Below are 27,704 nucleotides of genomic sequence, written 5' to 3'. Positions count from 1 at the left end.
AAAAACACTTTATTCATTGTCGTTAAGATTTCTGACAAATTTAATTGATAATTTAAAAAAATCAGATACTGAAATTTGAATTTTATCCTAATTCAATGAAAATCTTAATGTATGGAGCAAAGTGTTTATTACCAATAGTTTTAATAAGGGGTATTTCCAATTCTTAAATTTAGAGTGTATGAAAAGACATTTAAATTTAGAGGGGACATTACTTCTACACCATATTTTAATTATGAAGTACATCAAGCCTCCTTAATCAATAAGAGCCATAATTTTTTATCTCCAACTAAAACTTTATACAACTTTTCCGCTTTCCTAGCATTTGGATAAGTATGTGATGAAATTTCCCTAAGGTTAATATTTGTTATTTAAATGAAGTTACCTACGATCTCACACTTGTAAGTTGTAACAAAAATAGGACAAAGGAAAAGAGAAACACTAAAACACACTAATTAATTCATGCCAACCATACATTCAGCCAAATATTCAAGACAGTCAAGCTCTTATAAATTCTAGTTCATCATTTATTATTACAAGTAAGGATTTTTATAAAACTACACCGATATATCCCACATTCACTACAACAAACATGAACTTTTTCAACATATTTTTATCCACAGTCACTAAAAAATGTTGATAAAAGCCTTTAGTTTCTACATTTGTACTCAACTGTTGAAAAATTCACATATGTATTTCTATAGTTGATATAACTGTTAAAATAAATGGTGAGAAATTCACACATAGCGCGCGCGCGCGCGCGCACACACACACACATATATATATATATATATCCACAGTTGGCATAATTGTTGAAATAAGTGGTAAATAAGTGGGGAGAAATTCATCCAACCGATTAAACAGTGCTAATTTATATCAACAGTTGGATAAATGTTGAAAAAATGAAATTGACTAATTTTTATCAACAGGTTACAAATGTTGAAAATAAAAACACGGAGCTTTTGGACTCGTTTGGTACATGTGTTTAAAAACTGAAAATTCTTATTTAAAAATATTTATAAAAATACGTGTGAGTGAAAAAATACGTAAAATATAATTTAAAAACTGAAAATAATCGTTAACAACACTCATCAAACACCACCTTTATAGCTATTTTATGATTAAATGTATTTACCCTACAATCACTCCCTCTCTCTTTCGCTCTATATCTCACTCTCACTCTCACTCTCTCTATCGCACTCTCTCTCTCATGTGTCTTGTCTGTCAATTTTCTTGTTATTTTCTAGGCAACCAAACAAAATTCAATCGCTCCCTCTCTCTTGCTCTATATCTCGCTCGCTCTCTCGCTTTTGCTCTCTCATAGGTCTTGGCGGTTGATTTTCCTATTATTTTCTAGGCAACCAAACAAATTCTCGACTCAATTTTTCTATTATTCTCCCTCCGATCAGGTGTTTATTCTATTTCTCTCGACATGGCTCAGTTGATTTCCCCTATTATTCTATTTGATCAATTAGATCTCAAATTCCAGTGTCTAGGTTTTTTTTTTTTTCCCACGGAATTTGATTCAGGTGGATTTCGATCATTTTAATTATTTGCTTGATATGAATGTTACGTTTAATTTTGAATTTAAGCTTTTATTCGATTGTCTTTGCTTTGAATTTCGGCAAAAGATGAAGCTTTATTTAGAAATTACCATTGGTTTTCTTGCATTTTGGCATTGGCTTTCGGAATGAATAATATTTCATATTTTAATAAAAAAAATTGATTAGTTTTTAGTTGAAATTTCCATTTATTAATTGAATTGTGACTATTCTCATTCCATTTCTTTAATGAAACAATTGTCATATATGGTTCGAAATGACCTCAGTCTTTCACTCTGTATAGATTCTTTAATTCTCAGAAACGGTGACAATTTTTTTGACTCATAAACCCCATCACAGTGGTTTAACGTGATAAATTTCAGAAAGGGCTTGAGAGATTTTCGCTTCTGAGTTGTTTTCGTGCGAGCTACATGCTTTTGATTTGAGAAATTTAGGATTTTATATTTAATGGGATTGGTTGCAGAGTTAGATGGTGCTAGTAGTTAGGATAATTTAATGTGTAGTATACAGGAGAGCATAGGAAATGGAAGCGTAATGTGAGCTGTATGTTCATCAATAATAGACAAAACATAGCTGGTTGGGGGTAATAAGGACTGATTCACTTCTTTCTTGACCCTATGGAAATTTGCCTATCCCGTTATTGCCAAATAGATTGGACTTGACCACACATTGGAGTTTGTTTTTTCTTAGACTCGAATTTTTTCCATACTCTATTATTGGCTTGAAAGATTTTGAACTTTTGTGGTTTTTGTTCTTGAATTTGAAATGCTATGTCAAAATTTAATTTGTGGTTTTGTGTATTGCGTGCTTTCAATGTGATTGCAGGTGCATTGGGAGTTCAGCTCAATGAATGGTCAAGGAGAGTTCAAATTTCACTATTTGTGGGATTGAAAGCTAGAACGTGTGTGAGTAATTGTGTAAATGTAGCTACATTGACATACGTAGATATGTATACATGGTGGACTTTGTTGTTATGTTGTGTTTTTGTGTTGTTTTCGACAGTACCTGGAAGAGTTCGAGTGGCTGTAAGATTGAGACCACGAAATGCAGAGGAATTGGTGGCAGATACAGATTTTGCTGATTGTGTTGAATTGCAGCCAGAGGTGCTCCTAATGTCATTCTAGTTACAATTTGTAAATTCTAAAATGTGACTTTTATCCCCCTTTTTAATTTTTTGTGAGCTCTGTTGTATTTTATAGCTTAGTTGTTGATGTGGTGCCATTGGTCATTTTGGTTTTTGCTCTAACTCAGCTTTAAAGGTTGAAACTCCGGAAAAACAATTGGGATTCAGACACTTACGAATTTGATAAGGTGCTTACCGAATTTGCATCGCAGAAGCGTGTCTATGAAGTTGTTGCTAAGCCTGTTGTAGAGGTATGTTGTTTTTGGTGTATATTTTTTTTAGAAGTGACTTCCTTCCTTAAAGCTGTTTTTATTTTGGTAGTAATAGCTTATTTACGTGCCCCTTATCTTGTAGTTCTATTACTTTATTACTAGAAACTGTTCACTATGTTTCTTAAGTTAAGTTTTATGAATCAAATCTCTTGTCATATGTTGCTACTATCATATCTCAGATTCTATCTAGCAATGTATATTTGCCCGTTGCTTTTGTAGATTGTTCTAGATGGTTACAATGGGACAGTGATGGCTTATGGTCAGACTAGAACTGGCAAAACTTTTACTCTTGGACGAATAGGAGAGGAAGATACATCTGATCGTGGAATTATGGTTCGTTCAATGGAGGATATTTTTGCAGATATTTCTCCAGAGACTGATTCTATATCAGTTTCGTATTTGCAGGTCATGCATTCTTCTTATTCGCCATTGATGTTCATATAAAAAACTTTTTTTCAGATTTCAATCTTTAATCCTTGTCTTTTTTGGTTCCATCTGGGATATTTTAATCTTTACAAATTGTCTGAAATTGTTATTCTCAACAAAATTGTGTAGCTTTATATGGAGACTCTGCAAGACCTGCTTGATCCTGCAAATGATAGCATTCCTATTGTGGAAGATCCATAAACTGGGGATGTTTCAGTACCAGGGGCTACTCTTGTAGAAATTAGGGACCAGCAGAGTTTTGTGGAGCTGCTAAGAATAGGGGAAGCTCATCGAATTGCTGCTAACACAAAGTTGAATACTGAGTCTTCTCGTAGTCATGCTATTCTGATGGTGAATAATTGGCTGTCTATTACATGATCATCTTTTTAATATTAGCATAAATATTTTTTATGCTCTTGCATCAACATTTCATAATGTCTAGTTGGTAATTCTTCACATTGTTCCGTATTAAATAACAGAAATCTTGATATATTTAAGTTCCTTAGTGCAGGTACATGTTAGAAGGTCTGTCACGGGAAGAGAAGATATAATTTCCAGTGAAAATGGAGATCCCTCTCACTTGGCCAAACCCTGTAAGCCACTTGTTCAAAAAAGCAAGTGTTCGCGTAAAATAATTTGCAAGCGCATAGAATCGTAACAAGTATTAAAGTGTTTTTAGAAAACGATGTCGAACCCACAAGGATTAACTATGTTATTGAATACCGAAACTCACTAAATTAATTACTATTTAGAAAATTGAAAATAAATAGAACGTTCTACTATCTAAATTAAGTTAAACTATTGAATAAAAATAAATCTACGAATAAAAAGAATTAACAAAGCGTAAAAATCTAACAGTGAAAAAATATGATAAGAATGGATCTAGAGCGATTGATTTCACCTAACAAATCCCACACAATTTGTCCTTCCTAATTATTAAATTCTAATAATCTCCCGTTGATGATTAAAAATTCCTTAGGTATTCAATATCTTCTCTCGAATAGTATCAAAAATATCTTCAACTAACAATTCCATATCTCTATGCGAATTTAATTAACTGGAGACTCATTATGTACTTTGAATTTTCTGAAAAATCACACTAATCGCAGTAAAGCATCTCTACTTTCGCTCAACTAATGGTGTTTAATTCTAGAACTAAAATTACAAATCACCTCTCGGTCTCATTGTAATTCAATTGATCAAACTGTAATTTGTAAAAAATAGTAAGCATTAAGAATAAGAATTAAACACTCAATCATAGAAATATTAAAAATAAAATAACTCAGAAAATAAATTGTATGTTCATTGCTAGACTACATCAATGCTCTAGAAAATAAAATTTAGTTCATAATAAAATTGAAAAGAAAACAAATAAAACTTATGTCTTTCATCCGAATTGGTTGATCAACATGAAACTCTTGCCTTTGTCCTCAGATACTCCTCTTCAGAAATACTTCTAAAAGTAAATTCTTCTATGCGGCGCCTCCTTTTCCTCTCAGGTTTCTCCCCTCTTTTTTTTACCCTAAAGAGCCTTTAAATAGGTCAAGGAATCCTATTATAAGTTGAATTCCCATTTGGAGAAAATCCCAGATTTTTAGGCTTCATTTAACCGACGATTTTGGCCCATTTAAATTCATAATTCGGACTTTTGGTAACTAAAATGTTGTAGCCCTTTAAGTTAACTTTGCAGACCAACTTGAATCATCTCGATTGGATATCTGAGCCAAAAGTTATGCCAAAAATACTAACTGATGTGCAGGCTGGAATCCTAATCCGAATTGGACTTGGATTTGGTGCAAATTTCCTTTGATTTCTTGCTCCAATTGGACTTGAATTTAATTGGCCTAGCCTCACTTTGTATGTAAAGCCCTTGTTACCTGCAACATAAAGATATTATATAATTAGTAACAAAATAACATAAAAGTAAAGCTAAATATGTAGATATGTGAGTACTTTATTGTATATATTTCATGCATATCAGCAAGCTCGTTATAGTAGATCTGGCAGGTTCAGAGCGTATCCATAAGTCAGGTATACTATATACCCCAACTTATGACCTCTTTCATTGTTACACTTCACATTTATACGTTTATAAAACTTTTAAGCTCATCAGCAATTGCTTCTCCATATTTGGCATGTTTTACATGTGTGTACCACACACAAAAGGGGGGTTATGCTTTACATTTACATGGCTTTTGAGGAATTTTATTTGTTTTGATTCTAAAGCTCTTTTTTGTGAGTTAGATTCCACAGTTATATTAAACATCTTTTTTCCTTTACTGGCAAGAAGTGAGGGACATATGTTAGAGGAAGCCAAGTCTATCAATCTCTCTCTTAGTGCATTAGGGAAGTGCATAAATGCTCTAGCTGAGAATAGTGCTCATGTTCCAATTCGTGATTCTAAGCTTACAAGGTTGCTTAGAGATTCATTTGGAGGTGAGACATCTTTCATCTAAATGTGTTCATGTTCAATCATAGCCATGTGCTCAGGTTTCTTTGTTCAAAGTTGATGGCAAACTAGCATGATTTGCATGTGTACATGTCCAATCATACTGATTTAGTGTACATTATGGTTTGGGTAGTTATTATATTCCTAGCCGTCTCTGACTTAGATGTCAATCATTATGTTCATTCCCAAGTAGTTCTTTCTACTTGTTTTTCCAACACATGAAAGTTAGTCAAAGACTGAGGGTAAGGTCAGGGTTCAAAACCCATTATGTTGCGTGTGATTTACCAATTTAAAAAATAAACAATATTGACAATTCATATAAAACCCTTAATTTTGTGGCCTATAGGTTGTGTAATGGATACCTAAAGTATGTGTTTTTAGGTGATTGGTGGATTCTGAATGTTGTCCAGAAAGATATTGTTCGTATCTAGATATTTTCATACATGATATATTTATGTATTGATGTTTGACAGCTGGTTCCCTTCTCTACAGGGAATTGGATTCCTTAATGATCCCCGTAAGCTCAATGTTGCTCTAACTCGTGCTCGATATGGTATTGTCATTCTGGGGAATCCTGAAGTCCTGAGCAAACAGCCACTATGGAATAGCTTATTGACACACTACAAGGTTTTTCCTTGTTTTATGCTATTGTGGTTTATCTAAGGCTCTATCTTATTGCACTTTCAATGTGCTGGAATTGATTTTGGGATGTTGAAGCTAGTCAACTATTATTCTTTGTCTTAAAATGGATCATAACCTTTCCCTCTTTGGTTGTCACAAAATGTATGAAAGATTCTGTAAGTGGAATTTGTACTTCATTTTTTTTTTTTTTTTAATTTTTATATTAGCCTCCCTTTTCTTTTTTCCAAAAAGCAAACAATATTATCAAAGGTGATACCACTTTGATTGTCTGATCCTCGTGCCATTTTAAAAGTTTTCAATTATTTTTGAGGCAGAGGGAGCATTTCACACATTGGCAGTATTTTTTATCTTACATTGTGTGCATATTATGCTATTATTTATAATTATGTCAGAGATTTGGTATTACATGATACTCTTTTAATTCAACATCCTTAATTTTTGACCTTTCTACATTAAGTGATTAGTGGTTTCTTTTTCAATATGTAATTCGTGGTATTGCAGATCACTTGTAGATTGATGCAACTAATCCTTTTTTTTGTTACTAAACAACATCCTCTCCTATTTTTTGCTAATGTTTCATCAGGAGCATGAATGCTTGGTTGAAGGACCTCTGAATAATTTGAAACAAAGTACGGTTCAATTTCAAAAGCCTACAAAGGTAGGTGTGGAAATTCAAAAGTTGATATGTGAGTTTCTTTGGGAACAGTATAGGGAAACTTTGACCTTAAATAACTTTTTTGTAATATATTATAACTACTTTGTGAAGTATAAGTTGTATGTTAACTCATGATAATATTCATAGTCACCATTTAAATTTTTATTAATTATTTATAATTTCTTGTGACTTTTTTTGTGCTGGTTTTATTTTATTTTATTTTTTTAGGAAGGGGCATTTTCTTCCTAAATGAACTACCCTTATTTGTCTTTTTGTTCAGATTTGGCACTTATAACAATGACTAATGGACGGCACTTTTTGCTAGCATCAAAAGAACTTAGTGATTAATGGGATCTCATGTGTATTGAAGAGGACTCAGCTATAGATCCAGATGTTTGGATGGCAAATGCGAGTCACTGTGTTTTTAAAATTTCCAATGAATTGGTCTTGAAGGTTAAAGGTTAATTATAAGAATCTTCTATTTTGAAAGGTAGATGAACAATGTAAATTTTAGAATGTAAAGAGCAGCAGGCAGAGTAGTTGAGTTGTATTGATTTTTACAGTTTTTTTCAGGTTATTAAATTTTGATTAATGTGAAAGAGTGCATTCAAAAAAAATTTTTTTAAAAAGAAAGTACTTATTTCAATGATTGGGTGCCTGTGGATAAAAGTAATAAGCATACTTTAATCTACATTTATGTGTATATATTTCGATGATTACTAACCGTTGATAAATGTGTAATACTTTTTTCAACGTTTGCAGAGGCGGTAGAAAAATGTTCTCGACACGGTTTTTAATAACGGTTCTCTACGGTCATTCCAACCATTGAAAATACTTTTTTCAACGGTTTTTAATACTTTTTTCGACAATTTCAACCATTGAAAATAGCCAAATTTCTTGGAGTGATTAGACAAATTCAAATGCATATACATATGCTTCTTTAATCTTATTGATATGGAGGAAATTACAATCAAAATACCACGGACAAACCAAGGGTGTCAGAAAGTTGTGAAATAAAAGTTGGCAGTGCAGGCCATCCAATTGCAGTTACCAGCTTGCCATGAGTGACACACTTAGTAAACCCTTCTGATTCAGCAACTTTCACGATAGCCTTCATTGCATAACTGCTTGCACATTTCTTATCCTAAGAAAATCCACAACCAAAGTATCCCAATTACCATTTCTCAAGAACATACAACATATAATTCATAATTGAGGAAAAAAAAAATTGACCAAATATGACAATATGAAAGAATTTTTATTTATTTTTATAATTACAATAGCCATTGGAAGTCTTATCCTCTTAGTTAAATAAGGCCATTAGTTTTTTTATCATAAGTTTGGAAATTCCACAGTTTAGTCTTAAAAAAACTAATTAAAATGTGCATTATCATGTACATTTATCAAAATAAAGAGTTTGTGAGAATTATGATAGCTTAGAAATTCACCTTGAGAACTCCAGCAGCAGTCAGGAGCCATAACCCTTGGCCAATCCCAGGCTCAGCAATGACTTTGTTCTTTTCCTCAAATTCCTTCACTAAAGTAACCACCTTCTCGTTCATGACCAGAAACTCTAGGGACCTCCCTCTAGGCACCCCAACACAGTCGTAATTTTCTACACAGATATCATTCCATTTGGCTGTCAAGACGAAGTTATGGCCGCGCTTCTCACTGCTGACCTTGCTTGTTCCCTCATTGTCATAAATGGCAGTGACACAGCTCTCTCCCTCTTTCTTACTTGGGCTAATAGCATCAACCTTGCAACCCAAGCTTTGCAGTGCTTTAAATGGCAAATATATCTCATAATCTTCTACAAAATCCTTGAAATAATGACAGTAACCAAAAACAAAACAAAATATTAGCTTCACTTATATATAAATAAAAAACATATCTCATAAGTAAAAAGTAAATACTAATTATGCAAATTCTAGTATATAATACAATGTAGAGTGTATGCAGCAAAATGTGGCATAGAATTAAGGCTACTTTTTTTTTTTTTTTTTCTGTGTAGTTTCAAATTAAATCATATAATTTCAAACCTTGAAATTTAAAAATGTTACAAATTTAACTTTATATATAGTTTTGTTAGTTTCAAATTGAACTTAATGTTTTTAAAATCAAATTAATTTAAACCCTCACCTTTTAGGTTTGGTTTTCATGTTTGTTCGAGGGTTTAAATTGATACAATAATCCAAGGTTTGTTTTGAAAACAAGGAAAATCTAGGTTTATAATTTGTAACAATCTTAAATTCTAAGGTTTAATTTAAAACCACTCCTAAAGCATAGGGTTTAGAATGGGCATATATATGCCCTTGTTCCTTTTTCTTTTATGACTTGGTTGATAAAGCTACCTAACTTAGGTGTAACTTTTTAATATCACACAAGATAGGGTTCTGAAGCAAATATAGCAAACTTAAATAATTTTTGTGCAATTCTGAGCATGAATCCAACTTTTTTTTTTTTTTTTTTTGAGAATGAAGACTATTACTTTTATAAAATCAACCAGGATCGGCAAAAAGTACATCAACTAAGTGTGATGGAACATCCTCCACCCACACAGACAAACCTCTGACATTTCTTGCATGTTTAGCTAGGTTATGGGCTATTTTATTACCACTTCTACGTACATGGGAGAAGTTTATGCAATTATTTGACACAAGTATGGATTTTGCTGACTCTAGAAGGTGACCAAACGAAGAAAATGAGGCTTCATTGCTGCGAAGGGAGTTAATCACCACTTCTGAATCTCCTTCAAGAATAAAATCAGCTATTCCCAGTTCTTGAGCAAAAACCAAAGCCCTTGCAGCTGCCATGGCTTCCACGATATCTGATGAGAACGGTAGAGGCGCTTGTTCTGACAATGAAGCAATCACGTTTCCTTGGCTATCATGAACAGCCACTCCCAGTCCGGCCTTACCTAACTCCGGAAACGATGCCCCGTCGAAATTCAGTTTGAAACAATTCATATGGGGCGAACTCCACTGTGCAAGATGGGGAAGACGTCATGTTGCTGAACGCTGACAGGAGGCTTGTTGGCTTTGTTGGAAGGCAGCTAAGGATTGGGTCGCTTGTTGGAGGATTTGCGATCTAAGAAAAACATTAGAACTAACACGGAGTTGGTTACGGCGATACCAAATCGTCCACATTACCATGGCCATTATTTCCAGATTTTTCTTTTTCTCATGAAGTACACTAATCAGGTCTCTAGTGTTTAAGATGGTATGTTGTCTTCGATCTTCAAAACCTGGAACAGCCTCCCACATTTCATCAAGCATGGTACATTTCCAGACTGCATGAATTGTTGTTTTGGACTCCACACCGCATTGCTCACATTTATCTTCCACTAAGATCTTTTTCCTCATTAAGTTATGCTTTGATGGTACCGCTTCCTTGCACACTCTCCATATGAAATGCCTCACTTTATTAGGAACATTAAGCCCCCAAATCTAGTTCCAATTGCCACTTTGCCACTGCTGGTTGGTTGAAGTAGTCTGCACAGAATTGGATTTAGTTAGAAATTTTGAACCTGAATTTACAGTATACTTACCTGAGGGGGTGAAGGGCCAAATAATCTTGTCCTCCACAGGTGTGCGACTCAAAGGGATGCTGAGAACCAAATCAGCCTCATCTGGTGACAATAATCCATGCACTAGATTGAGATCCCATGTTCTTGTGAGTGGATTAATGAGATCAGATACTCTCCCATCTTCAAAACTTGGAACAATTTTAGATAGGACTCGTGGATGCTCTAAGGATGGTAACCATGCATCGTTCCATATGCTCACAGCTTCTCCACAACCAATCCTCCATCTTGCTCCCTTAAGTAGGACATCTCTTCCCTTCAAAATGCTATTCCAAGCATGTGAACCGGTGCTAGATTCCTGAGCCTCCCAAATGCTACAATTTGGAAAAAGCTTCGTTTTAAAGACTCTATAGAATAGGGAGTCCTTATTATGAAGTAATCTCCAAGCTTGCTTAGCCAAGAAAGCATCGTTGAAGTTGGCTAGATCCTTGAAACCCATACCACCTTCCTTTTTTGGGAGGCAAAGTGTTTCCCATTTCACCCAGTGCACTTTCCTCCTTTCACCTTTCTGGCCCCACCAAAATTTCCGTATCAAGCTTTCAATTTCTGAGCAAAGACCCAAGGGAAGTTTGAAGCAGCTCATAGTGTGGGTTGGGATAGCTTGTACAACTGCTTTGATTAAAATTTCCCTTCCTGCCTGTGAGAGGAGTTTCTCCTTCCATCCCTGTAGTTTTTTCCAAACTTGCTCCTTTATGTAGTTGAAGCTTGCTTTTTTGTTTCTACCTACCAGAGATGGCAAACCCAGGTATTTCTCATACTGAACAATTTCTGAAGCCCCTAGTGCCAGCTTTATCTGATTTCTGATGTCGTCACAAGTAGATTTACTGAAGAAGATTGTTGTCTTGCTTCGGTTAATCTGTTGACCTGAACATCTCCCATAAACTTCCAATATTTCCAGAACTCTTTAACACTCATCTATGGTAGCCCAGCAAAATAGCAAGCTATCATCTGCAAACAAAAGATGGGTTAGTTTTTTTACAAAGAGCGTAGCCCTTTATGTGGCCCTGTTGAGAGGCTTGGTTGATCAGCCCGTTAAGACCCTCAGTGCAAAGTAGGAATAGGAACGGCGAGAGAGGGTCTCCTTGTCTAATGCCTCTTGTTGGAGTGATCATGCCTTTGGGTTCCCCATTTACGAATATGGAATATGTCACAGTTTTGACACATATCATCATAAGGCGGATCCAATGTTCATTGAACCCCATTTTTTCCATAACTGAAGACAAGTAATCCCACTCCACTCTATCATATGCTTTGCTCATGTCAAGCTTGATAGCCATATAGTTGTCCTTCCCTGTGTGTCTCTGCATACTATGTAAAGATTCAAAAGCAACCAAAATGTTGTCAGAAATAAGGTAACTCTTCGTGAAAGCACTCTAATTCTCAGTAATAATATTAGGCAAAATTTTCTTAAGTATATTTGCTAGCACTTTTGAGAAAATTTTATACAGAACATTACACAAACTAATCAGTCTAAAATTAGAGGCAAAATCAGGATTTTTCTTTTTTGGTATGAGAGCTATAAAAGTGTGATTGAGATGGTCAAGTAAAGATGTAGAATTAAGATAATGCAACACCGAAATAGAAATAGCATGTCCAATTAAGTTCCAATAATGCTGATAAAAGAGAGGAGGCATACCATCAAGTCCTGGTGCTTTTAGTGGGGCCATTTAGCTGATGGCCTGCTTTACTTCCAAGTGAGTGAATTCAGATGAGAGCATGGAATTCATTTCCTAGGTGATAACTTTCTAAATGGAATTTGTAGCCATGGGACAGAAGTGTTGATTATTAAACTGAAGCAGGTCCTGGTAATAGTGCACCAAACTTTCAGCAATGTCCTCATTGGTGTCCATCACTCGACCACTTGGATCTTTCAGTTTTCGGATCAAGTTTTTCCTCTTCCTCTGAGATGCATGGCTGTGGAAGAATTTTGAGTTTCTATCCCCAAATTTAGCCCACGTGACCTTCGCTCTTTGGAACCAAAGTCTATTTTCCTTATCAACTAGTTCAGTTATCTCCTTTTGCAACTCACGAACATGTTGATTATTCCCAGTTCTCATGGCTAATTTTTCGGCCTCCTTTAATTCCTGAAGAGTCTGAGTGCAGATGGTGGATTTTTGTGCCTGTGAATTTCATGAACCACTCATGGTTAGCCAACCCACGATTTAATCTTTCCCACAATGAATGGCCATCTGCAAAATGTTTTTTCCAAGTAAACTGGTCTCCTACATATCCAAGGTCAAGAAATCTGCATTCATCTATAACATCCCGGAATAGTTGCCTCTGAGCCTGGCTTCTATTATTTCCCCCCAACTTCTCTGAGCTTTTTGTGATTTCATTAAAGTCCCCAGCACAAAGCCAAGGAAGATTGTGTCTAGTGTTGAGCACCCTCAGTTTATTCCATGCTTCCATTCTCTTGTGTATAGCCGGTTCTCCATAAAAACCTGTGAATCTCCATGCTTTGTCACTACCTTTATTGATTATAGAATCAATGTGGTATTTGGAGAAAGAATCCACCCAAACATCCATGGAGTTTTTCCAATAGAGAGCTAAACCACCACCACCTCTAGGGTTTTTTTTCCACATAAAACATGTTATCAAACTTGATGTTTCTTTGTACTTTTTTTAGCCTAGCTTCACCCGCTCATGTTTCGACTAAAAACACAACGGAGGGATCTTTTGCCCGAATCACTACTTCAAGCTCCTTCCCTATACGCAGGTTCCCAAGTCCGCGACAGTTCCAAACTATGAGACTCATTGTGCTTGGCGGGACTGCTGAGCGGCCTACGCCATTAGGTTTTGTTGACTTTCTCCCTTTGAAACCTATGATTTTTTAATGGGTAACTCGAGAAGATACTCTGCTTCTTCTTCTCTGTTTCTCTTTTTCGTCGTGGAGCTCTGAAGTGGGTCAGTCTCCATGGGATTGTCTCTTGCCAATCTTTTCCAAGTACGTAAAGTTTTGCTTCCTTGATTGGATGGAGGGAAGTTGTCTGTCACGTGGTGTATTTGATCCTGGGTTGCTAGTGCTTGCATGGAGGGGGTAAGTTGCTTTTCATTGATTGGTGGGACTATTGGTGCATCAACTGAGCTATTTTCCACGTGTCTCTCACACTTGTCAAACTTACTGATCTCTGAATCTAGTTCCTGTATCTGTGCTTCAAAGGCAACGTTATCAATATGGAAGGCATTTAAATTAGAATTAGAGATACTTACCTCGGATATTGGGTTGCGATAATCTCGGCCATTCAGCGAGATTTGCTCCCCTGAAGCACGTGATTCCCAGTTTTCACCATTCCTCAAGTCAGCGTCGTCCTTCTCCCTTGACTCAGATCGGCCATGTTTTTCCCCAGTGGATTTGATCACCATTTCAATGGACTTTCTAATGTTTGGAAATTGAGTTGAATTTGGAGCTCCACCCAATCCATCACCCATGCCAGGAACCACCACGAATGGAGTTTTTCTGGGGTTATACGGTAGAGCTCTCATCCATGGTCTGTATTCGTGAGGCTTTATTTTTTCCAAGTCTTTTTTTGCTAACCAGATTTCACAGTCCTTTCCATCATGTGAGACTAATCCACACCAATAACAGAAATTAGGGAGTTTCTCATATTTGAAAGAGACCCAGATCTCTTCATTATCCTCTAGTGCGACCCGACAACTCGGCACAAAGACTTTGAGATGTCGATTTCCACTTGAACATGTAAGAAGTCACCCCCTACCAATTCACTAAAGTTTTTGAATGGTATTACCTGGCCGAGTGATTCTCCTATTTCAACTGCAGTCTCTGGATCAAGCATCCTCATTGGCAATCCGTGAAGTTGTACCCAGATTTTTATTTTAGTGAATCGCAAATATCTCGCTGGAGTAGATCCATCAAACCTCTGTAGCAGGACCACATGTTTGTCGAAGGTCCAAGGTTCATTGGCGAGGGCCCGTTCAGCGTCTGATTCGGTTTCAAAGACGAACAAAAGGATATGGTCACCAACCTCACATACCTTGAACTCCTTTTTGGCTCTCCAAAGTGGTTTAAAAGTGCGACCTATCGCTTCCACATTCAAGGCTCTCCTTGTAAGGAATTTTGCAGCCAAAACAAACTCCTTGCTGCGCAGATTTTTCGACTTTGACAAACTAAATTTTGTGTCCTCCTCTGTCAAAAATAGTTTTTTCCAGTCTTGAAGAATATCGTCCATGGTGGTAACGCTAGAAAGAAAGGGTAGAAGAGAAGAAATAGACCACTCGTGAAGGAAAAACGGGGGTCAGGAAGGCCCTACTACTAAGGATGATTAACAGAGGGGATGAGTTATCATTCCGAGCAACATAACAGGGTTCTACGTTCTAGCAACTCAGAGAGCAGCTAGGGCGAGAAAAAAACGTGTGTTAAGTAGCATGGATCGAACTTAATGCTAAATCAAATTGAATTAATATATATGACCTTGTTTATGCAAGTGTCTCTGCCTATTTGTATATACGCTTGACTGTCTGGACCACCAAAGAACAAATTCACATTGATTCCTGTCATTTTCATTTATGATGGGAATGATTAGCATCAATTTAGGCTTACCCCACATAGAAAAAGTACTGCATTATCCCGAGTTCTTGTGATTTTCGCTCCAATGGATCATAGAAGAATTTCAAGATATTCAGCACGTGTAGGCCACCCAATAGTAGTCAAAATGTTTCCATCCATAACACATGCAGTAATGTCAATTCCTAATGGATTTTCAACTTGTCTTGCCCACCAATTCCCACCTGCAAACTCAATTATGGGCTTTAAGCTAGGAAATGCAAAGCACTTCTTGCCTTTTAAGAGCCCCGCTGAGATTAACATGAGTTGGCTATGACATGTAATGGCTATAGGTTTTCCTACTTCAGCAAATTCTTTTACAATGCTCAATGCCTTTTCGTTGATGCTGAGGAGCTCCGTGAACCGGCCACCAGGTATAATGAGAGCATCATAGGACTTTGACTTTACCTCATCAAAGTTTGAATTTAATGTAAAGACATGGCTGGGTAATTCTATGTAGAGTTGTTGAGGGAATAGGAAAGTGATTAACACATTCTCCCTGTGAGAATGTAACTAATAGCTCACTTTTTTTCTTTTTTTTTCAAATGACGTGAAAGTATTACAAATCTTACTATATAAATACTACTCCAAACTAATATATCAATTTTTAAATATAAAATAAAAATATTGTAAGGACCAGATTTGTGGCTCAATCCAGCATGAATGGACTTAGGCTTAAATGGCCCAAAACAATGAATTTGTAGAGAGTGGGCCAAAGAACTAGGCGCTAGTAAATTGGACAACGGCTAATATGGAATTGGATAGCCATTATGCACAAATAAGGAATACTGACATGAACGAACCTCTTGTCCGAGGAGGCAAGTGTTCCTATAAATCCACTTCACAAAGTTCCCCCCTTTTCTTCATTGTTACTTTCCAATTTTATACTCCTATTCCCCCCTCTTTCTTCCTTCCACGTGTAGATTTAGATTGATAGTATTGATACTTGTCTCATCAGCCCCTCCCTAAAATCTTTGGGAGTAGCTGTAAGGCTATAAAGCATTGCTCAGTCAGCTGCAAAGCATTTAATGCTATGTTAGCAATTTTTTCTTAGATATTTCATAGCTCTCCTTTGTCCTTTTCCTTCTTGATACTTATCCTCTATGGTAGAATGGTCCGGAGCATTACTCTTAGGGATGGCAATTTTGCTCCGCCCTGCTTAACCCGTCCCTCCCCCGCTTCGCCCTGCACGGGTTTTCCCCGCCCCGCAAAGGTGATGGGGCGAGGATGGGGCAAGATTTTACCCCCGCACCACAGGGCGGGGTGGGGATGGGTTTATACTTTTTAGACCCACCCCTCCCCGTTCCCTCCCCGCTTGCGTTATTAAGGGTTATATTATAAATTTCTCATACCTTAAAACCTTATTATTTAAATAACATATTAATATTAGCTGATTTTATTCTACTCAATGTGATTCTCTGCCTTTATTTTGTTATGTGTTATACTATGAGGGTTTTTTTCTTTTCTTTTCTTTTTTTTCTTTTTTTTGTGATTGTCTTGTTAAATGCTTGGATATATTATTCAATTTTTCCTAAAAATTGATTTGATTTGATGGAATAAATTTAGTTGTAATTTCAAGTATATTTTTATTAATGAAATAGGTTTCATTAAAAAAAATTGTACTAATTGTAGAGCAAATTAGCAAAAAGTAGTGTTTCACAGGGTGGGGTGGGGTTTCGCAAGGCCCCAAGGGGTGAGGATGGGGTGAGAAAGTTTTTCCCGTCATGCAGGGCTAGGGCAAGACAAAACCATGTGGGGTGGGGACGAATATCCCATCCTTCGGCCCTGCCCCACCCCCATTGACATCCCTAATTACTCTTGATGGCAGACCATACCTTTTGACCTCAGCCTCACCCAGTCGAGAAGGGATTCTTCATCGGGGAACCCCCCTGAGTGGCTTTAATAGGATTTTTCTCTTCACTTACTAATGCAGGTCCTTATGAAAGTGTTTTACTCATCCTCGGATTGTTTGCATCCTCGGGTTGGGCCCTTGGCCCAATATATACGTATATATGGGCTCCTAGGCCTTTCCCCCCTACAATAGCCCCTCGAGATTCTTCTTTTCTAACTCCTCGAGAAAAAAGGAGGATTTCGATATGATGATAGTTCCTTTGCGCCCATTTTTCATCACCTTTGACTGTATAGGAGCCTTTTTGACTACCCAAAACATGCTCCTGATGCTTCGGTATACGAGGCGCGCCTTCATAAATTCTTGCGGCTCCATGTTCCCTATGTTCTCCAGCATGATGCAGATCCAACGGTTGAAGATTTTGTTGGAAATTGAGCGGAATTTTTCTCACTTGTAACTTTCTCTTTGGATTTCGAGTGAGGTAACTCCCAATGGATTTTGCTTTCTATATAAGGCACCCTTGGGGAATTGTTCTTCTTCACTTCGCAAATTTTCTAGTTCTCCGAAAACTTCAAATTCTCAAACCTTCAGGGCTTCCAAAAAGATCCAACCAAGATGGTGATCAAGATCTAGGGGATGAGATGGCCAAGGATAAAGGCAAGGGCAAGGAAACCAAGGATGCCGCCAAGGCCCAAGAGGATGCAGTCAAGGCGAAGGAAGCGGAGGCCAAAGATGTTCCTGTTTTTCAATCAAGCAAGAAAGAAGACTCTCATTCTCCTACCAAAGCCCAAGGCAAGTGCGGATCGCATCAGACTTTTGGTGCAACAAAGTTTAGGTTTCACCTTGATAGCAGAACATCTTGCAACTAGGAGAAAAAGGATAGACAGGTCTCCCATTTTTCAGCCTTGATAGCAGAACATCTTGCAACTAGGAGAAATAGGATCTTAATGAGTGATTTTCTCTCTTTTTTTTTTTTTTATCACCCTAGTCTTCCCCTTCTGTGGTGGAAGTTTGCTACTATGTACAATGTACCTTTCCTCTATTTAATAAAAGGGGCTGCATTTTTTTCTTTTTCTTTTTTTTTCTTTTTTTTACTTTATGAATCTTTCTTTTCTCTGCAATAACTATTTCATGGATGTTGGTGTTGTTGCTTTTCCCTCCAATGGGACTTTAAACTGATGTTGTTGATAGTAACGAAACATTGTCACCCTAACTCTGTCAACGCCAACAGTGATGCATTGCCGCTTGCTTAGATAAATTAACTGTGCAAAACTAATAAGGAAAACGATCATGTGCTTATACTGCAAACTATGCAACCAATGGAGAATAATAAACCCAAATCAAGTGATCCGAGGAGATGGATATAATCTGGGACCTGTTTTAATACCTAGCAAAAATAAGTAGAAAATGTCAAATCATCCAAGGCACATGGTCCGAGGAGCTGTACATAGCTTAGGTTCAGTTTAAGCAGTTATAAAAGACGTCACAGTGTTTTAACTTCCCCTTAGCATCTAGTCCAAGGACTTCAGGCCTGACTAAGGTTTTGTTTTAACACTTTATTAAAAATATTAGTTTGTGTTAATTTTCTTATAGCATCTGGTCCGAGGACTCCAGGCATGACTATGGTTCTGTTTTGAACACTTGTAATGACTAAAGTTTTGTTTTAACACTTTATTTAAAATATTAGTTTGTGTTAATTTTCTTATAGCATCTGGTCCGAGGACTCCAGGCATGACTATGGTTTTGTTTTGAACACTTGTAATGACGTTAATTTGCGTTAATTTCCCCTAAGCATCTGGTCCGAGTACCCTAGGCATAACTTGGGTTTCAGGCATGACTTGGGTTCTGTTTAAACACTTATAATGACGTTAATTTGCGTTAATTTCCCCTAAGCATCTGGTCCGAGGACCCCAAACATTACTTGGGTTCTGTTTGAACACTTATAAAGATCAGGAGAAACCAGCACTAGCCCCACTTTGGAGCCCCTTTGATTTGTGATTTTCCATCCATGCTTTGTGTCGCTGCCACTTCCTCTGACGGAGGTTCAACGAACTTGGCCACCAGGTTCGCAAGGACCTGGCCCTTAACAGAGGTACAAGGCGTGTACTTGGCGTCAAAAGCCCCTAGAACTATGCCCCCTCAAGCAATCCTCCCTGTGTTCATCGAAGTTGACTCCTATCAATATAAGCGGTATGCATACTTCCCTCACAGTCACCTCTTTGTTCAAGGCTGACAAAAGGGTCGCCATGTTGGCATCCCAAAGACTTTTCCTAGTGTGGACCTGATCCTACCATAGTTAAGCGTTGCACTCACTATTACACAAGTTCTTCCCACAGACGGTGCCAATTGTAAGGACTAGATTTGTGGCTCAATCCAAGATGAATGGACTTAAGCTCAAAGGGCCCAAAACAATGAATTTGTAGATAGTGTATCAAAGAACTAGGCCCTAGTAAATTGAACAAAGGCTAATATGGAATTGGATGGCTATTATGCACAAATAAGGAATACTGACATGAACGAACCTCTTGTCTGAGGAGGCAAGTGTTCCTATAAATCCACTTCATAGAGTCCCCCCCTTTTCTTCATTGTTACTTTCCAGTTTTATACTCCCATCCCCCCTCTTTCTTCTTTCCACGTGTAGATTTGGATTGATAGTATTGATACTTGTCCCATCAATCCCTCCCTAAAATCTTTGAAAGTAGCTGTAAAGTTATAAAGCATTGCTCAGTCAACTACAAAGCATTTAATGCTATGTTAGCATTTTTTTTCTTATATATTTCATAGCTCTCCTTTGTCCTTTTCCTTCTTGATACTTATCCTCTATGGTAGAATGGTCCGGAGCATTGCTCTTAATGGCAGACCATACCTTTTGACCTCGGTCTCGCCCAGCCGAGGAGGGATTCTTCCTCGGGGCACACCCTGGGTGGCTTTAATAGGATTTTTCTCTTCACTAACTCAGGTCCTTATAAAAGTGTTTTACTCGTCCTCGGATTGTTTGCATCCTCGAGTTGGGCCCTTGGCCCAATATATACATAAATATGGGCTCCTAAGCCTTTCCCCCCTACAAATATAATTAAGAAATTTATTTGTTAGGTTGTTGATGTCACATTTATCATATTCATTTTCATCTCAAGCAGTAAGTTTTATATATTAAAAAATATTATAATTTTAGTTTTTAACTTTTATTTTATTTTTGTACATAAATTTAGAATTTGAGATTTTATCTAGTTTTATCCCAACCCGATTTCACTTCTTGGTACAATATTAATGATGAAGAAAAAGAAGTATTTCTTATATGAGAAAAAAACTCATTGAGGAACTGAATGATGAAGAAGAAGAAGCATTTCTATCATCCTAGATAAATTTGTACTATCATCAAAATGGTTATGTCACTCAATTAATTAGATAAAAAGAGAACGATGAGAATTGAGTACGGGTATCCTATAATGGGGTAGGTAAGAATAAGATGCAAGGAATCAAGACCAATATCTTTTCAAATTTTATTTAATTGCTAAATAATATTTTATACACTTACACTTCAACAAAATAAAAAGTACTAATAATTTTACCAATTTAAATGTGGTTGGTAATTACTATCCTATTTTTTTCATTTTTACAAGACACCAATTAACTCTAATGGTTAAATAAGAGAATCTCCATCTACAACAAAAAATCGATTAGTGTCTTAGTCTATGATAAAGAGATAGGTTAAAACTTTCTCAAAAAAATAAAAGTTTTTATAATTTGACCTAATGCACACTCGGACATTCTTGAGATGTAAAAATTCTTTGCAAACAAACATGTGAGTTAAAGATCAAGGATCTCATTGTTAACCTCTCTTAAAAAAGGGCATCTAGAGTCAAGACCAATGACTTTTAGTTTAACTAACACTTCCTAATAGAGACGTTCAAGGTTCAATTCTCTTTTCCTACAAAAGATATTTTTAAATAAATAATAAATAAATAAAAACTACCTGTAGGGATAAGGGCCCAAATTCATATACTTGGTCGAGGACTTTGTTTGTCTGAGGAGGATAAACAGCAGCGAGGGTGTTAAGCTCAGAACCCCATAAGTAAAATACAAATGAAATGGCTGAGAAAGTTGGTCCGAGGAGGAACACCTCCTCAGATAAGCAAGGCATGGATCAAACGTATACCTTATCATTTAAGGTAACTTTCCAGGATGATCTATTGATAGAGACAGGCGATATGATCGTGCAAAAGGGATGGGAGCTCAGAGGAATCTAAGAAAAAGCTGCTACCACCACATTGAATGCACAGCAGCTATTTTTCTGGCTGCATTTATGTGGAGAAGACCCCTGAACAGTGCTACCTTGGCTACCATAACTCACAGAGAGCCGAAGGGGGCATCAATTTTATTAAAAAATAACCAAATTTCTCAAACTATATTATTAGTTAGGCAAGGTTTGAAACATATTTGGTTTATAGCAATTCGACTTTTTTGGAGTCGATTTTGCCCTTTGAAAATCCACTAGGAAATCGAGTGTTAGAAACTCGATTTTGGAAATCGAGTTTTAGAAACTCGATTTCCTAGTGGATTTTCAAAGGGCGAAATCGACTCCAGAAAAGTCGAATTGCTATAAACCAAATATGTTTCAAACTTGTGTTCATCGAAGTTGACTCCTATCAATATAAGCGGTATGCATACTTCCCTCACAGTCACCTCTTTGTTCAAGGCTGACAAAAGGGTCGCCATGTTGGCATCCCAAAGACTTTTCCTAGTGTGGACCTGATCCTACCATAGTTAAGCGTTGCACTCACTATTACACAAGTTCTTCCCACAGACGGTGCCAATTGTAAGGACTAGATTTGTGGCTCAATCCAAGATGAATGGACTTAAGCTCAAAGGGCCCAAAACAATGAATTTGTAGATAGTGTATCAAAGAACTAGGCCCTAGTAAATTGAACAAAGGCTAATATGGAATTGGATGGCTATTATGCACAAATAAGGAATACTGACATGAACGAACCTCTTGTCTGAGGAGGCAAGTGTTCCTATAAATCCACTTCATAGAGTCCCCCCCTTTTCTTCATTGTTACTTTCCAGTTTTATACTCCCATCCCCCCTCTTTCTTCTTTCCACGTGTAGATTTGGATTGATAGTATTGATACTTGTCCCATCAATCCCTCCCTAAAATCTTTGAAAGTAGCTGTAAAGTTATAAAGCATTGCTCAGTCAACTACAAAGCATTTAATGCTATGTTAGCATTTTTTTTCTTATATATTTCATAGCTCTCCTTTGTCCTTTTCCTTCTTGATACTTATCCTCTATGGTAGAATGGTCCGGAGCATTGCTCTTAATGGCAGACCATACCTTTTGACCTCGGTCTCGCCCAGCCGAGGAGGGATTCTTCCTCGGGGCACACCCTGGGTGGCTTTAATAGGATTTTTCTCTTCACTAACTCAGGTCCTTATAAAAGTGTTTTACTCGTCCTCGGATTGTTTGCATCCTCGAGTTGGGCCCTTGGCCCAATATATACATAAATATGGGCTCCTAAGCCTTTCCCCCCTACAAATATAATTAAGAAATTTATTTGTTAGGTTGTTGATGTCACATTTATCATATTCATTTTCATCTCAAGCAGTAAGTTTTATATATTAAAAAATATTATAATTTTAGTTTTTAACTTTTATTTTATTTTTGTACATAAATTTAGAATTTGAGATTTTATCTAGTTTTATCCCAACCCGATTTCACTTCTTGGTACAATATTAATGATGAAGAAAAAGAAGTATTTCTTATATGAGAAAAAAACTCATTGAGGAACTGAATGATGAAGAAGAAGAAGCATTTCTATCATCCTAGATAAATTTGTACTATCATCAAAATGGTTATGTCACTCAATTAATTAGATAAAAAGAGAACGATGAGAATTGAGTACGGGTATCCTATAATGGGGTAGGTAAGAATAAGATGCAAGGAATCAAGACCAATATCTTTTCAAATTTTATTTAATTGCTAAATAATATTTTATACACTTACACTTCAACAAAATAAAAAGTACTAATAATTTTACCAATTTAAATGTGGTTGGTAATTACTATCCTATTTTTTTCATTTTTACAAGACACCAATTAACTCTAATGGTTAAATAAGAGAATCTCCATCTACAACAAAAAATCGATTAGTGTCTTAGTCTATGATAAAGAGATAGGTTAAAACTTTCTCAAAAAAATAAAAGTTTTTATAATTTGACCTAATGCACACTCGGACATTCTTGAGATGTAAAAATTCTTTGCAAACAAACATGTGAGTTAAAGATCAAGGATCTCATTGTTAACCTCTCTTAAAAAAGGGCATCTAGAGTCAAGACCAATGACTTTTAGTTTAACTAACACTTCCTAATAGAGACGTTCAAGGTTCAATTCTCTTTTCCTACAAAAGATATTTTTAAATAAATAATAAATAAATAAAAACTACCTGTAGGGATAAGGGCCCAAATTCATATACTTGGTCGAGGACTTTGTTTGTCTGAGGAGGATAAACAGCAGCGAGGGTGTTAAGCTCAGAACCCCATAAGTAAAATACAAATGAAATGGCTGAGAAAGTTGGTCCGAGGAGGAACACCTCCTCAGATAAGCAAGGCATGGATCAAACGTATACCTTATCATTTAAGGTAACTTTCCAGGATGATCTATTGATAGAGACAGGCGATATGATCGTGCAAAAGGGATGGGAGCTCAGAGGAATCTAAGAAAAAGCTGCTACCACCACATTGAATGCACAGCAGCTATTTTTCTGGCTGCATTTATGTGGAGAAGACCCCTGAACAGTGCTACCTTGGCTACCATAACTCACAGAGAGCCGAAGGGGGCATCAATTTTATTAAAAAATAACCAAATTTCTCAAACTATATTATTAGTTAGGCAAGGTTTGAAACATATTTGGTTTATAGCAATTCGACTTTTTTGGAGTCGATTTTGCCCTTTGAAAATCCACTAGGAAATCGAGTGTTAGAAACTCGATTTTGGAAATCGAGTTTTAGAAACTCGATTTCCTAGTGGATTTTCAAAGGGCGAAATCGACTCCAGAAAAGTCGAATTGCTATAAACCAAATATGTTTCAAACATTGCCTAACTAATAATATAGTTTGAAATTTATAGTTATTTTTTAAAAAAACCCCGTCTAATGGGATAGGGAACAATGCTGCCTTGGCTACCATAATTCACAGAGAGCCGAAGGGGGCGTCTGATGGGATAAGCACTCAAGTGAGGGCTCAGATGATCAACAAGTGTAAGATCAAAATGGTTTAAAGGAAGCTATATAATGTAAGAGAACCTCCATGAGAAGGGAGATCAGAAAATCAAGAAAAAAACCTTATAGCAATCTAAAACCAGACTTGTAATAAAATTTTAAGGGAAATACCTAAGAATCAATCACCTCGGACTTGGCCAAGGACGATTCTCCTTAAGGATACGTCTATTATCTTTCCTTTCTTGTCATTAAAATCTGTTAGCTCATCACTTGATTCACTAAAGCCCAGTTTTCTAACTTATCCTCTACAAATTTATTGTTTTGGACTTTTTGGGCTAAAGTCCACATCCCTGTCGGGCTTGAAGGCCAAAAGGGTCCTTACACTACCATATTACAAATTACACACTGAAATTTTTTGATTATTTTGATTTTGCTCTTTAAATTTTCAAAATCATGATCCACTCCTCTAATGTTCAATATCATTTGAATTTGGGTAAATTACAGTAACTCCACTTGTGGTTTGGCCTCTTTGCACATTGCCTACCCGTGGTTTAAAACTTAACATTTTGTCCACCTTTAACTCCATTAAGTCTTTTTTACCCACCTCTGTTAAAAAAAATGGGTAAATAGATCTTTTTGCTCCCATTTTATGTCTTTCTTCTCCCTAAAAAAAAAAAATAGAGAAAACACAAACAAATAAATCAAAGAGGGGATTTTGTAGAGAAACAGCTATGTGTCAAAACAAGATCAAATAGACAAGCGAACTTATTTGCTTCATCGTTTCTCTCTCTCAAATTCTCATCATCTTTCTCTCTTACTCCCATCATCTCTCTCTCTAACTCAGATTTATCCCTCTATTCCACTACATCGATTGATCTCTCTCTCTCATCTCTTCTCTTTCCAATTGTGGTGCTAACAAGGCCAATTGGCCACCACAGCAAAAATCCAATTAGCCACCCAAATGGAAAACCCAAGAGCAAAATCCAGGAAGATTTATCCCTTTCTTTCTTTTTTCTTTTTCTTTTTTTTTTTTTTTTTGGGTTGTGGGTTTGATATGATATGATTATGGTGGTTTGTGGCTTGCGGTTGTTGTGGATTGTGAGCATGGTGGTGGCAGTGCTAAGTTGTGGTGCTCGTGGGTGGAATTCATGGGAGCGGGATTTCACAATGAAGGTGGGTATGGTGGGTTTTAATTTTAGACAATGAGTACTAGAGGGTTTCTTGGATTGTTGGTTGTTGTGTTTGTGGGTTTCTTTTTGTTTTTACTGGTGGATTTTGCTACTCTATTCACCAACACCATTGATGATGATGGTTCTCTTTGGCGTTTGCTCCAACTCCATAACCGATTTTCTGCTACTAAATTCAATCCGAGAAGGAGGTTGGGGTTTGTGTTGAGTTTGGTTTTTGGGTTTGAAAAATGAGAGGGATTTTTGGTATGGAGTCAGGGGAGTTAGTTTCGAAAAGGTTTTTGGATGTGTATAATTGAAAATCTTGAACTATATTTGCAAATGTTGTGTTCTTGTTTTTTGGGTTTGAAAAAAAAAATGATTTGAGCCATGTTCTAAGAGATGCATATTCCTAGGTTTGAAATAGCCCATTTTGATCTTGTTTTCTTTTGTATTTTTTTTTTTGGATGAGAGAGACATAAAATGAGAGCGAAAAGACATGTTTACCCTTGTTTTTAACAGATATGGGTAACGAAGACTCAATGGAGTTAAACATAGCTGGGTAAAGTGTTAAGTTTTAAACTACATGTAGGTAATGTGCAAACAGGTCAAAACACAGGTGGGTTTACTGTAATTTGCCCTTTGAATTTACTTACTTTCGTTAATATGTTGTCCGAACTATCTATTAAGTGTTAGATTAATCAAAATAACCCTAAACATAGAGGAAGCAAAATCAAAACAATCCCAAATATAGAGATTGTAAATCAAAACAAATACAAACATAGAGTGTCGTTGGGGTGCCAATATGAAAATATAGATATTGACAAAACAGGGAGGAAATCCAAACAATACATAATGTTACAAAAGCGAATCAAAATTTTGAAATTTTTGGAGGAAAAATCACAATTACCCCAACTTTAGGCTTGTGATCTATAATTTAGTAAAAATAAAATTGTTAAAGATTACCTCGAAGCTCATGAAGTCATGAACAGTAGTGATGCATTTGTGGCCGGATTGCTTGTTTGGAGAGACGCAATCAACACGTACCCCAAATGCCTTAAGCACACAAAATGGAACCATAACTTCATAATCTTCCATGTAATCTCCACAAAATAATAGAGCAGATTTTAGAGTTACCATAATAACAAGAAATTGGCAAAGAACACGAGAGAAAAAAAGGGTTTTTGAATTTTACTTTTAAAAGCAAAAGTGAAGCTTATGTAAATTATATTGATGGAAATTTTACTTTACAACCCATCACACCTCATCACAACCCATGATATTCCAATCACAAAATCAACCAAAAACAAAGGAAAAGGAAACCAAAAATCAATCCAAACCCAAAATCAAACCTTCAACGGAAAACTCTAACAACTTAGAACCCAAAATAAAACTTTCAACAAAAAACCCATCAAGTGCTTGAGAGCTATGGCAAAGGAAAAGATTATAATAAATAAAAAATGTGCTTGAGAGAAACCAATGCTTGAGAGCTACGGCAAAGGAAAAGATCAAAAAAAAAAAAAAAAATGAAGAGAAAAGACCATGGTAGAGGAAGTAGAGAAAAGATGTGATTTTGTGAAAAAAAACAAAAAAAAGTGACATATGGGGTTTAAAAGTGAGTGAAGCTTCCTAGTTTGCAAATATCTCTACAATATGATTTAATTACAAAAGAATCATAATTGAGTTTTTTTTTTTTTCCCAACAAAGCTGATGATTTTATTTGGAATTTCATTAAAGTCTATCTTAAAATTTTTAATTCAAATCAGCACCTTTTTTAAATTAAAATTTTATATCACTCACCGTACTAATAGTAAATAATATATATATATATATATATATATATCCGGTGAGTAATCCTGAAACGACATACTGAAATATTTCATTGATGGCGATATGATGGGCGGAGACACCAATCTATCGGTAGTCGCTGGAACCACTATTTTGGTGGTTCCATATTTACAATAGAGAGTTGTACGGGCCAGGGCCCCAGGCCCATTGGGCCTTGGGACTCGGCCAAGTGGCCTAATATGTCACCCTGCCCTCATTATTGACCTGTGGCCTCGATTTGGACACCTCAGGGCCCATTTTGGGCCCAGGAGCTGAAACAAGACTGCGCTGGCATGAATACCCCAGTCAAACCCCTCCCAATCATCTCTAACCAGGTCGGGAACGATATTGCTCGAAAACACCTTATACTCGACTGC

At 36.4% G+C, this 27,704-nt stretch overlaps 1 protein-coding gene and 1 pseudogene across 1 annotated transcript; one reads left to right on the top strand and one right to left on the bottom strand.

Annotated features, from left to right (window-relative positions):
• The first annotated feature begins 1,413 nt into the window (after positions 1-1,413).
• On the top strand, positions 1,414-7,676 carry LOC111998818 (kinesin-like protein KIN-UA; annotated as a pseudogene).
• A 420-nt stretch (positions 7,677-8,096) lies between these two features.
• Positions 8,097-26,640, bottom strand: LOC111998813 (DJ-1 protein homolog E). The gene is given in 4 exon segments (XM_065765473.1): positions 8,097-8,270; positions 8,575-8,946; positions 15,268-15,704; positions 26,466-26,640. Coding segments are annotated over 4 exon segments (1,158 nt in total).
• Positions 26,641-27,704: the final 1,064 nt, after the last annotated feature.

The sequence above is a fragment of the Quercus suber genome, unplaced genomic scaffold, assembly GCF_002906115.3.
Source record: "Quercus suber isolate HL8 unplaced genomic scaffold, Cork oak 2.0 scaffold_632, whole genome shotgun sequence".
NCBI lineage: Eukaryota > Viridiplantae > Streptophyta > Magnoliopsida > Fagales > Fagaceae > Quercus > Quercus suber.
The sequence above is the reverse complement of the archived record's forward strand: the minus strand, read 5'-3'. Positions and strand labels throughout refer to the sequence as shown.